This window comes from Tachysurus vachellii, chromosome 7, assembly GCF_030014155.1.
Source record: "Tachysurus vachellii isolate PV-2020 chromosome 7, HZAU_Pvac_v1, whole genome shotgun sequence".
In the NCBI taxonomy this organism is placed as follows: Eukaryota; Metazoa; Chordata; class Actinopteri; order Siluriformes; family Bagridae; genus Tachysurus; species Tachysurus vachellii.
The window spans coordinates 21,603,500-21,616,307 of record NC_083466.1 but is presented as its reverse complement, the minus strand read 5'-3'; the positions used below and the strand labels follow the sequence as shown (position 1 = coordinate 21,616,307).

The window sequence follows — 12,808 nt, the reverse complement described above, 5'->3', positions numbered from 1 at the left end:
GTCTGGTCGTGAGGGCCTGAATGCTTTTTCCAGATGGCAGGAGAGTGAAGAGTGTGTATGAGCGGTGTGTGGGGTGAAGAGTGTGTGTGAGGAGTGTATTATTTCCTGTGAAGGGAAACTGTAATGCTAGAGCATACACAAACATCCTATACAATTGTGTTTCAAACTTTGTGTTAACAGTTTAGAGAAGACTCACATATTGGTGTAACAGTCAGGTCTCCACAACTGTCTGGTCATATAATGTAGTTTAATTAACCAGCCAGCTGTATTGTATTCCAAGACCTGGCACCTGTAATTGAGGGATGTTAAAAGGGGATTGTTAATGAATTGGTTTGGCAAATTACTTGGCAGCTTTTCCCCAGTAGCTCTTTTTATGTTAATAGTGAAATAATGGAAAATAAAAGAGCTTTTCAGTACACTCACATGGACCAAAGAAGATCTGCTCACTCAACTCTTACTTTAATTGTTCGAATGGCAAAAAATATTTTATTAAAGGAATATTTTAGTTAACAGTTAAATGATTCACCTCCTCCTAACTGCCAGGACAACTGAGAACCAGTGAGAAGTGAATTATGATGCTGAATTGGCAATTAATATCACTGTCCTTCAACTTTCCTTCTTCTCACCTAATACACATCAAAGAGAATTACTGCACTTTCTTTTTCCAGTTTGGTGCTTATTTTACAGCAAAGATGATCAACAATAAGCTACTAATTTAACAGCATTTATGTGATGTGGCTCTTTAAACTATAAAGAGCAAAAGTACAGTGTGAAATGAAAATTACAGTCTGGAAAAGATATCTTTTTGTGGCAGGTTTTTTTCCCTTTAAGACACTGATCCCAGAAGATGTAAGATTAAGCAATGCCAATACAGATGATTTTAACATCTTGCATTTGAAATTACCTTTTTTTTTCTTTTTAAACTTCTTTTTAAACTTCTTTTAAGCTCCTGATAAAATTAAAACATTGAAGAATGTGACAAACTCTCCAGCGACACATTTCTGTAAAGCTCAAATTGATTTATTAATGTTCAGTAGACACAAAGAAAATAAGGGTTCGTTGTTCATATATTTAATCGTTTGATGTAATGAAAGCAGCATGCGTCCACCAGCTCCAGTTTCTCAGGTGGCTCCTGGATCTCTCCATCCTCCAAACGCTTCCTCTAGATACAGAGCTACAGCTAGTGTGAGACGATCCTGCAGCTTTCCTCCCACCACCTGCACACCGAGGGGCAAACCCTCCTCACTTAGCCCCAAAGGACACTGGGTAACAGGTAGGCCTAGTGTATTGAGGATCCCTGCAAACAAGCAACGGACAATATTTGAATCATGTACGTGTGTGGAGGAAAATATGTTCCCATGGACCATATGGTATCACCTGTGTATGAGAAGTTATATATTGTGAATAATGGATGATGGTGTTTGGGGGCCAGGAGAGGATGAGAGGGGTACAGCAGCACACCATCCGTCCCCAACACCTTGTCCATGTCATGCTGTAGTGCATCCTTCTGCTTGAGGAAGAAAGGTGATGGTTTGCTGTTCATTAAAGCCAGACCTGAACAATCCAGATTTAGGAATGGATTATTACAAGGGCAATTATGTAGCCTTTATATGGTGCTAGTGTGTGAGGGTTGTGTTGTCTTGTAATGTACATTATGTGATTAAATTTGGTGTGTTACCAATGGAAGGTAGGGTGTGGTCAGATTTCCCAAAAATCCATTTGATCAGTTCCCATAGCGGCCACACGGTTGAGCCTCCATCTGCCAGCAGCTCTGCAAAAGACTGCGGTGGCTGAAACGCACAAGTATTTACACAAAAACACATCCAGAAGAGTTTTTATTTTGGCACAATGGCCCATCAATCAACCTTCCCTCAGTAATCAGTGATATAATCCTTAATGAATTTATGCTTAAAATAATAAACATACTACTGAGGCATTCAGAAACAAACCTTGCCATCTTTATCTGGGAGAGCCATGCACGTTTCCCAGATCTGGTAGGAGTACTTCAGCTGTGGAAAGCTCATTTCCTTAACTTTGACTCCCAAATCTGCCTCTAGTCGCTGAATCACCTGCAAACACCAATAACAACAAAAGCACCTTAAGGCTTTGGCATTTTACACTATACAGTGTAATTGCTACAGAATATTTAGAAACTGCCCAGCGTCCCACCTTCTTCTGTGCTTCAACAAGCTGTTTGTCCACAGGAGATGTCCATGGAGATCCACCATCATCCACTACTGAGAAGAATCGCAGCTTCTTCAAGTCCACCTTCGAGGACAGCGACAGCCTGTGAAGATACACGAGGGCACAATTTTAGCATGCTACGGCCTCTATTTTCAGTTCTGCCAAAAGTTAAATGTACAGACATTTCCCTTTGGTTCATCCAATACATGCTTCATGTCTTATGACACTTCAGGGTGTTTTCACAGATGGTTGTTTTTACATTTATCTGCACATTGTACTGCACTACTACATTGCACTTCTGGATAGATGCTAACTGTATTGTGTTGCCATGTACCCACATGTAGACTTGAATCTAATCCAATCTAGTCTACCAAACAGCAGTGACAGTTAGAGGGTCTAAGGCTTATGTCTAAGTCAGCCACCCTAAACAGTCTCACACATGCCTAATTGACTGATTTGGTTGTATTCATATGTTTATCTGGTAATGAGCAGTTACAAACATTTGTGCTTATATAGAATAGACTACAAATGTGAATAAATCCACCCCATTTATATAGTGCTAACATAATTCTATGCCAAATTATCACTTTAATATGAAAGTTGATTTTGCAGTTGTTGTAATGTCATGTGTGTTTACTTGTCTGCATTTGCTCCAGCCATGATCTTCAGCATAGGCAGCAAGTCTTCAGCATAGCGACACATTGGACCTGTACTCAGAAGGTCATCCTGAAGCCCAGAGCTAGGAGGGAGCTGGCCATCGTTTGAGACAATTCCTGCAACAACACACAGACACACCGTCATTCAAGCCTAACTATCAAAGGGCTGAATTCTAGTCCATTCATCCATCCATCCATCCATCCATCCATCCATCCATCCAAATAAAAATGTGTAAAATGTGTAATGAATTCTAGTTAAAAAGAAATAATGTGTAAGAGCAAGTGCAGTTACTGAAGATGAACACTCTTATAAACCTGGGATTAATGTACATACAACTCATACCTCTTAATACATCACATGCAATTAATAGCCAGAAACTAAACGTATTCGTTGTGTAAAAAAAACACAGGACTTCTAGTAGTTCTCAGAAAAAAAAAAAACAAAAAAAAACTCTTGACTTCTGAAAGTTCCCAGTATATCAAAGTCAACTAAAGGTGGGAGAGTGTTTTTGTATTTAACTGAGAACAACCTCTTCATCGATAGAAAAAATAACATCCTACATATGCTGTATCTCCATCATTGAGCATTTGAAGGCTTCGGCAGGGAGGAGTTGGTGTTGTATCTAAAATGAACTGAGGAGATGAACTAATTTATGAGTTGCTCAGAAGCTCCTGGTTACACAACTCTAATTGACTGTATATGACTGTAGAAAGGACATTATTTATAAATCACCTCTCTGGTGTCACCCAAATGAGGATGGGTTCCCTTTTGAGTCTGGTTCCTCACAAGGTTTCATCACATTCAATCTACGGGAGTTTATCCTTGCCACAGTCACCTCAGGTTTGATCATTAGGGATAAATGGAAATAAATGTATATAATTTTATGTTCTGTAAAGCTGCAATGTCCTTTGTTAAAAGCTCTATACAAATAAATCTGAATTGAATAGAATTGAGTGAAACACACCATTAAATCTTGTACCTCACAAATATACACAAAATCTGAACTGCTGTCTTGCGTGTACATGCAAACACCTGGAGTCGCTTTGTGTCCAAATAATCCGTTAAAGAAACAGGGCATGCGAATGCTGCCTCCAATATCCGAACCAATCCCGATTACAGAACCTGCGCTGCCCTCTCCACCTATAGTGGGAAGAGTGGAGGAGAGACAAACACTGACAATCATTCTGGGTATATTCCAACGATGCCTAATTACCTTTGACCCATGTGCTTTTGCTCAGAGTGATGATACATTCACATTCTCAGTACTGGATTATTTTACACGAGCCTCTGAATTGATGACCACAGTGATCTCTCTATATTTACACAACATGGCCTACCTGAGCTTCCTCCACATATTCTGGTTGTGTCATAGGGGTTATTGGTGATGCCGTACAGGTGATTGTTAGATTCCAGCCACATGCACAACTCGCTAGTGTTGGTTACTCCTAAAGGGATGGCTCCAGCTCTTTTCAACAGAGCCACAGCAGGGGCATCTGTATTGGCAACAAAGCCAGCACGAGAGATCAGGCCTGTGGAGCAGGGCATACCTGGAACACACACATGGAGAAGTAGAAGAATGTCTTCACACTGTCTTGTTTATATCCATAAACTAATCGGTTATGATGAGAATCGTAAGATAAATGCAGTTTTCCTTAGATTGACCTTTACAAATTTTTATAATACCACTAGTCTAGAGTGACACTGTATTAACAAGTGGTTTACCCTGTAAGAAAAAAGACTCTTTGACAGATAAAGGGACTCCTAGCAGAGGAAATCGGTCTGCTAGAACCTCCTCTCCTCCGGTCTCCTCCTCTATCACCATGTCTGCATGAGCTGCTTCTGCCAAAGCTTCCGAAAATCTGAGAAACGTTAGAATAAGTGAAAGGAACGAGATTTATACACATACCTTATATGTAGTGTAGTCAAAACAAAATCTAAAATCTTTTTTGTGTAAAATTAAAGTGCAAATTCCGGTGCTAAGCAGAAAGTGAGTGTCCATTCCACATATCTAATGCAGTGTGCAAAAATAAATAAAGAAAGAAAAATGAAAGATATTAATTTAAAACTATTATTCTAGCCCTGGAACTTTAATTACTAAAAGTTTATATATATTATATATTATATATATATATATATATATAGAACAAAACAGAACAAAATAAACACACCACCAACTAATTAAGAATTGTTCATTTTACATGAGAAACAGCAAGATTCCCAAATCAAAACATATTTTAAAAAAATAAATAAATAATAATAATAAAAAAGATCTGTACAACTAAACCATATTTACGTCATAGCAGACGTAAGCATCAGATGTTTTAAAAAATAAATAAATAAATAAAAGGAAATATTATAGGTAGTTTAGAGCTTTTTATCAGAGGCAGTTTGAAATCCTGGCAGTGATTTGAAACCTGGAAACTTCATTTAAATTAATGTAAATAATGCGCAATGCAAATGTAAATGTGAGTGTAGTTAGGTCAATGCTTTAATAAACACATGACAATAAAGTGCTGCTTGATTTGCTATGAGTTTACAGTGAAGTCACATCAGAGGTGTGTGTGTGTGTGTTGCATCATGTGAAGCTTGGATCACGTATGAACATTGTGGTTGTGTGTAAACAGACACTAATGCTGTAAAGGTGAGGACTCACCTGTCCTTAACCATAGCATTCAGGAGAGGATTCACCTGCTGGATCCTATCTATATAGGACTGAACCACATCTACACTTGACACCTGTGTTCAGGACAAACAGGAGCATGTGTGTGAAAAAGAATCACTTACAGTGTCAATGTAAAGTATGTAAATATCAGTGATTCTGTGGAAATCACAGAATATCTTGTTTCACTACAGAGAAACAGTAAAACTGTGCCATCATTCTTAATCACTCCAAAGGGGTGTCCTTGCCTGTAGGTGAGCGAATATATCATGTACTCCTTAAACTAGATACACAATAAGTATGATTATATATATAATTTTATTAAAAATATATAATAAATAAAAAGTCTCTAATGAAGAAAAGGAGGACAAATTTGCAAAGTAAGGAAGGAAAAAAAAAACCCTGAATAATCATGTGTATCATGATATTATATCACAATGTCTATATCACATTGTCATTCCGCTCAGTTCAGACAAAGGATCATGTAGTGAATATTTGCACATTACAACAGTTTCACCAATGATGATATATTGTGCCTTTGAGAATACAATAACATGCATGACACAACATACAGTACAAGCAGCTCAGTACAAAAGGCTACAGAAACCAAGTATCCAACCTCTCAAAGCCACACAAGGGGCTTGAATAATTCAGCCTTAGAGGAGACCTAGAACAAGTGTTTTACTCCACCCTGAAGCACATATTGGTGTGTTTAGTGGTGCGGCTGCTAATTTGTTTTTGTAGTTTCTGTAAGAAGTTCTGATATCACTGACAGACACAGTAACAACGGCAGTTAATAGGGGTTATTGAGGTGAAAAAAAAATGTTGACAAACTGCAGTTATAACTGAGAAGTCGGTACAAGAGTTCTTTTCTCTTTCACTCCTTTCTGATGATGCTCAAGGTCATAAAAATGAGAAGAACAGTGTAGTGAACGTAAAGGTCAGGCTCAAAATCCAGAATGCAAAGCAGCTATATGACACGGCTGTGTTAGGTTACTGCAGAGACTCGGCTCAGCAAGATGGCAAACATGACGGTCTTGGCAGTGGAGATATCACAAGCGTGATAGTGTTTGCAGTGGTATTAGAATTAAAGTTTAAAATTTTGGGCTTGATCCACTTAAGCAGACAGTACAGACAAGGAGATAAGACTAAAGCACTAAAGCTCTGCTGCAAAAGTTTCTTTATGTATAATAAAGTACACGATTAGTGATAACAGATTAATATGTTGATGACAAAAGGTTTCATTTTAAAAACTCATAAGAATTTCATTACAAAAAAAATAAATAAATCCTTGGAAGATGCGGTCACTCAGGGTAGGGTTATTTGTTTATTTATTTATTTATTCCAGGTTTAATTTACTCAGCAATATGAAGTCATTATGATGCGACAGATCAAGAACAATTTCAATTATTTTATCTTTATATTTGAATGAGATCAGTTGCAGTAGATTGTGTTTTACTACAGCAAATCTTCACTAAATCTTCTCTCTGTCCTGTATGAAGACTACACATCCCATTACTCAGCTCTCCTTCTGTGCTTGTCATAATACCACAACGTCACTGCTTGGTTGGTTAGTTCTAGAAGTTGGGTTGGTTCTCTGCTGTGTCTGTGGTTTAATGTGAGGAGTGTGAACAGAAGTACAGACCTGCTTGCGGCGGATTTTCTCAGCCAGCTGCATGGCAGAGATGAGGAGCAGTTTATCGGTGACCGGTGGCACTTTTTCGGCTTTGCGTCGCGGCGACACCAAAACAAAAAGCGCGCAGAAAAAGCCGGATACTGCACGGAAAAGCCATTGCAAAATCCTCTCTCCTGTTGTTAAACTCATAGTAAAAATATACTGTATATAAACTCTATGTATAAAGTTATATACTTAGAATGAGGCCAGAAAAGTCTGCACGTTCTTAATGACCCGGCATGCGACACGCAAAGGGCACGTTTATGCGTAAAGTTATGGCACCCTGAGCAGCTCAATAAACTTTACACTGATTAACAGGATATAAATGATGAACCTGGGAGTGTTGATTAACGTCAGGTGCGTTACTGAACACAATGGTACGGTATCAGTATGAACTCGTTATGGATCAGTTGATACTGCAGTCATGTTTATTCTCCTACTGTACGCACGTTTCATTCAGCACAATGAGGAAGACTTTGGTCTACATAACCACGTTAGGAATGGTGTTTATTTGTAGTAAATATGTCTATTTTAGTTCTGTTTTTTTTAATCGGTATTTGGAAAAACTGACTGAATAAGCTGTAATGCTGAGTAGAAACAGCTGGTGGCAACAGGGCTTCACCTCTTCTGTGCTCTGCACTGATACTTGTGTGTATGTGGCCTTCTTTAGTCACTCAGGACATCAAATTATACGTGATTTACATTGATGAGCCTGACTTTCTTTTCTTTCTATTAAAGTTTGGTGAAAACACTATCTTTTAGCCCAAATAGTGTTTTGAACTGCCTATATTTTAAAACCCAGGTATGGCCATGAGACAAAGGACTCATTGTAAATAAATTTCTATTTGCTCTCATGCCACAGTTGTGTCCTATGGGAGAAATAGGATTTTAGGATCCACACATTCCCATCCATAATGGTTTACAGAACAGTTTGATAAGAATTAATCACACTAACTGAACCCATCTCTCTCTCTCTCTCTCTCTCTCTCTCACACACACACACACACACACACACACACACACACACACACCAGCATCAAAACAACAAAAGAAGTCATATATTTTGTAAGATTTGTGTTCATTCACCCTGTATAGTTCTAGAGACATGAATTTTAGCATTAAGCTCTGTTTTGATATAAACATGGTAGCTCATATTATGCTCATGCACTGCATCAGAAATAGTTTATACAGACCTTTCTTTACTTTGTCTCTATGCCAGAATTTCTATATCCTGGTCTTGGAATAGCCTTCCCCTGAAAAATGTAATATTACCCTTCTTTCAGCCCAGTTTAGGTTTGGTAATGAAACAGTTCGGTCAAGAAAGAGCCACCAAATTGGACTATGCAAAATGCTGATGTATTTTAAAACCTAATAATTAATTCTTGCACAAAGAAGGATAGGTCTGATAGTAAAATAATAGAAATTAAATGAAAAAAAAATAACACAACTTTAAATACACATGATGTTAGTTTAGCTTTAAAGCTATGAGACATGTTATAGGTTATACTGTAGATACATGGCCTGGAAACAGGGATAGTAAGACAAACACGTGTTTGTGTCAGTATGAGTGATAAATATGTATCCTACTGAGGAATAACTGTGTAGAAGACATATATATGTGAGGAGGTGGTTGTACATGTGTTTCTTTAAGCCATTAACTTACTGTACATTATTAGCCTCAGTGAATCCTGGTTCTCAGCAGACACACTTTGTTCCAGGGTGAAACAACACATCCAGCTGGGACCAGCAGTCTGCAGGTGCTCATCTGCACTCCCACAATCCCACCGGGAGCCTCAAGTGTCTCAGACAGCTGGGAGCTTTAGGACAAAGAGAAAACACTTGCACCTGCAAGAACACACTTTCCACTTTCATTTAGAAATTCACATAGCATGTATTTGATACCATACAACTATTCACAGCATAGATGCATATTTATCATTTTGCACCTCCGCACTTTATTTAAACAACTTGCATCTTTATCCGGCAGTTGGTTTTATATCCTAACTTCCTCTTTGTAGACTAAATTGTTTTGTACATTGCCAAAATGTTATATGTCAGTTAACAGTTTTAGTACTGCACAATATGTGGTTTACTTTCGCAATATTCTCTTGCACTCCTGATATTACAGAAGTGAGTCATCTAACTTTAAGGCCCATTTTTTTATTGCTTTGTTGCCAGAATTCTGAACATTCTGGTCAAAACACAACAGTGATATTGAAGTGAAACTAAATTATCTTTATCTGTAGGATAACACATAAGCTTTTGGAGCCAGTCTCCATTCTGACATGTCTCCAAAACAGAAACTATTTTACAGCTGTTGAATAAGTCAGGAGTATTCTTTAATAATTTATACTTGATTGCTTAGTCCACACAATGGTGTCAGTCTGGCATTATGTTTCTCACGTTGCTTTTATAAGCTACCAAACCATGAATAAGCATGCCAACAAAGCAGGCGATTAATAATATATTGTGGTCATGGCACATTACAGGGAGATACTGCTTATCTGTGTGCACTTTGAATGATGACATTGAGCAATATACCAGGGCCAAAGTATTGCAATGCTGCGTTATAATCTCAGGAATGTGGATATGAGGTGATATATAGCAGTACACTAGTAACTAATCCATCAATGCACTCTACTCTCTCAGATACGCTGGCAAACAGTAGGGATGAAAGTCATGAGCTGAGTAAAAGTGTCCATTCAGGGCAGATGAAGGTTTACCTGCATCTATCTTATGTACTGCCACAATTATAGTATATAAACATTAAAATAAAGAGCTTGTGACAAAATACATAATTATATACAGAATTTTAAGTACTGAATATAATATGGCATGATGATGGCAAATCGTTAAAGGCTGACAATGATAATAAAGAGTGTCTTGTACTACTTCTATTAGTACAGTTAGTGCTTTTAGTTAGTGCTTTTGAGTTAATGTTTACAAAGAGCAACTTACATTTATCTTACAACTTACATTATCTCATTTATACTACTGAGGCAGTGGCAGTTTAGTGGCCCTGGGAGTGAAACTCACAACAATACAGTCAGTAGTTCGACACCCTCACCTCTAGACTACCACTTCCCTCAGCAATATGGACAATATGCTAGCACTTACCCCCGCCACTGGTGTCCAGCTATTATTTGTGTAGTGGATTATTTTCAGCACACCATTTCACTGACTTAGTAATAGGTGTTAGACACTGCTATGAGCATATCAGGCACAATAGGGATACACTAACTGAATAATTTATTAAACATGTCTCTTTTGTTGGCCCATCTTCTAGGTGTCCTGTTTATGTTTTTCATATTATTCTTTCCCTCCTGCTTGTTGCTTTCTGACCACAGCACCGGATATTGGATTTTGGATACTGGATATTTTTGGTTGGTGAACAGTACATGTACATCACCTCTGATGTACCACATTCACTATCATGTTAATGTCACTGTTGTGTCATAAGATAGACCACTGTAGTATTATTATACCTGTAAAGGGGCAGTGGTGGCTCAAGCGGTTCAGGCTCTGCATTGTTGATAGGGGTTCAAGCCCCAGTGCTGCCAAGCTGCCACTGTTGGGCCCTTGAGCAAGGCCCTTAACCCTCTCTGCTCCAGGAGTAGTTGTCTGACCTTGCGCTATGACCCCAACCTCCAAATTTGTGATATGTGAAGAAAGAATGTACTGTAATGTACTGTAGATGTGATTAAATAAAGGCTTCAGTTAAAGGAACCTATTTAATGTGTACCTAATATAAGGGTCAAAAGGTGTTTAGCATTTGTAAGTTTTTTTTTTAATTTATCTACATTTTATTAAAAGGCAGCATAATGGTGCAGCCAGTGGCATTGCTACCTCACAGCTCCAAGATGGCTTCCCTCCTTCCTTTTGTGGGTTTCCTCAAGGTCCGCGAGTTTCCTCCCACCACCAAAAAGCATACAAATCGGTATGTTTTTTTTTTTTTCTAAATTGACCGTGTATGTGTGTAAGTTGCCCTTCAACACACTGGCATTCGGTCCAGGGTGTGTTTCTGATTTGTGCTTTGTCTTCCTGGTACAACCCCTGGCAAAAAATATGGAATCAACACACTTGGAAGAAATTCACTCAGATTTTTTTTTTATTTTATAGCAAACACACTAATATACACACACCAATATTTTTTTCATTTTTAGTTTATTAAAGGCATGTCTATTTCAACCAAGTGTAGGAAAACAGTATGGAATCGCTCTACGTTGAGGAAAAAAATATGTACTCATCAGCAAAATGTACAATTATATAATTTGTTGTTCCTCCTTTGGTTTCTATGACTGCTTGAATTCTTTGAGGCATAGATTCACTAATGAAAAAGAATATCCCCCATCAATCTGGTTCCAACTTTCCCGAATAGCAGTTAACAGATCAGCTTTGCAGGACGAAGCCTTATCATGAACCAGTTTTTTTTTCAATTTCCACCGTAAATTTTCATTTGGATTGAGATCCAGATTGTTTGCTGGCCATGTCATTGAGTTGATCTGCCTTTCCTGAAAAAAGTTTCAACACACTTTACTCTGTGACAAGATGCATTGAAGATCCTGAAAAATGACTTTGTCATCACCAAATCTTTCTTCTATTGATGGGATGAGAAAAGTGTCCAAAACTTCAATGTACATCTGTGAATTTACTGTTGAGGTACTGATTGCCATCTCCTTTCACCAACCCCATGTCATAAATGAGTTGAGAGATTTAATTGTTAGGCATTTAATTGTTCTTTAGGCAGTCATCTTTATACATTTTGTTAAAATGGCACCAGACAAAAGCATCATCCAGCATCATCTTCTTGGCCAATACAGATTCGTGATTGGTTTTTGTTTGGCTTTTTTATATTTAAATCCCTTTTCATTCAGTTGGTTTCTTACCGTTCTGTCACAAACATTGACTCCTGTTTCCACCCATTTATTTTTTATTTGTTTTGTTGTGCGTTTTCTGTTTTCAAGGCATATTGATTTTGAGTTTTCCATCCAAGCGCCTTTACGTCTTCCTCGGTCTACCTGTACTGCCTTTTATAATCTTCTTGTTCAGTTTATACTTGTACCAACTTTAAGACACAGCTGACTCGGAGCAACCAACTTCTTTGGCCACACTTTGTGTTGAAATTCCTTGTTGAATGAGTTTTATAATCCTTTCCACTGTTTCAACTGTCAGTTGGACTTTGGAAACATGACTTTGGAACCATGATTCCTTTCAATTAGCCGAGTCCAACAGCTTGTTAAGGTGTGTGAGCACTCCATTTTAACTGAAGACTAATTAGTATTTTTAGACTTGTCCTGATATTTGTTTTAGAAAAGGAAATCAAACCATGATTCCAGCATTTTTTCCTCAACATTGAGCGATTCCAGGTTTTTGAGGCATGTTTCATGAAGCCATAATGTTAAGCTATTTTTTTGTGTCATATCACTGATTTGTGTGTTTGCTATAAAGTAAAAAATCTGAGTGAATTTTTTCCCAGTGTGTTGATTCCATATTTTTTTTGCCAAAGATTATATTCACCCTGGATCCGTGGCAGGCATGACCAGTATACAGCACTTACATTGAAGATGAATGAATTCCTTTTGATCAACAAACATGATCTTATATTTCAGTGATTCATAATGATCTCTTTTAAC

The 12,808-nt window shown here is 37.8% G+C and overlaps 1 protein-coding gene across 2 annotated transcripts; it reads right to left on the bottom strand.

Annotated features, from left to right (window-relative positions):
• Positions 1 to 992: 992 nt before the first annotated feature.
• On the bottom strand, positions 993 to 7,431 carry faah2b (fatty acid amide hydrolase 2b). 2 transcript variants are annotated; one of them, XM_060873502.1, is made up of 11 exons: positions 7,146 to 7,431; positions 5,495 to 5,577; positions 4,564 to 4,700; positions 4,179 to 4,388; positions 3,874 to 3,981; positions 2,822 to 2,957; positions 2,170 to 2,287; positions 1,950 to 2,069; positions 1,679 to 1,790; positions 1,378 to 1,554; positions 993 to 1,279 (listed from the first exon to the last, which is right to left on the bottom strand). In XM_060873502.1, the coding sequence occupies exons 1-11, from the start codon at positions 7,323 to 7,325 to the stop codon at positions 1,122 to 1,124; spliced, it is 1,539 nt and encodes a 512-aa protein (XP_060729485.1). In that variant the 5' UTR covers positions 7,326 to 7,431; the 3' UTR covers positions 993 to 1,121. The 2 variants fall into 2 exon arrangements, with proteins under 2 accessions (XP_060729485.1, XP_060729484.1); XM_060873501.1 differs by having other exon boundaries at positions 993 to 1,297; positions 7,146 to 7,429.
• Positions 7,432 to 12,808: the final 5,377 nt, after the last annotated feature.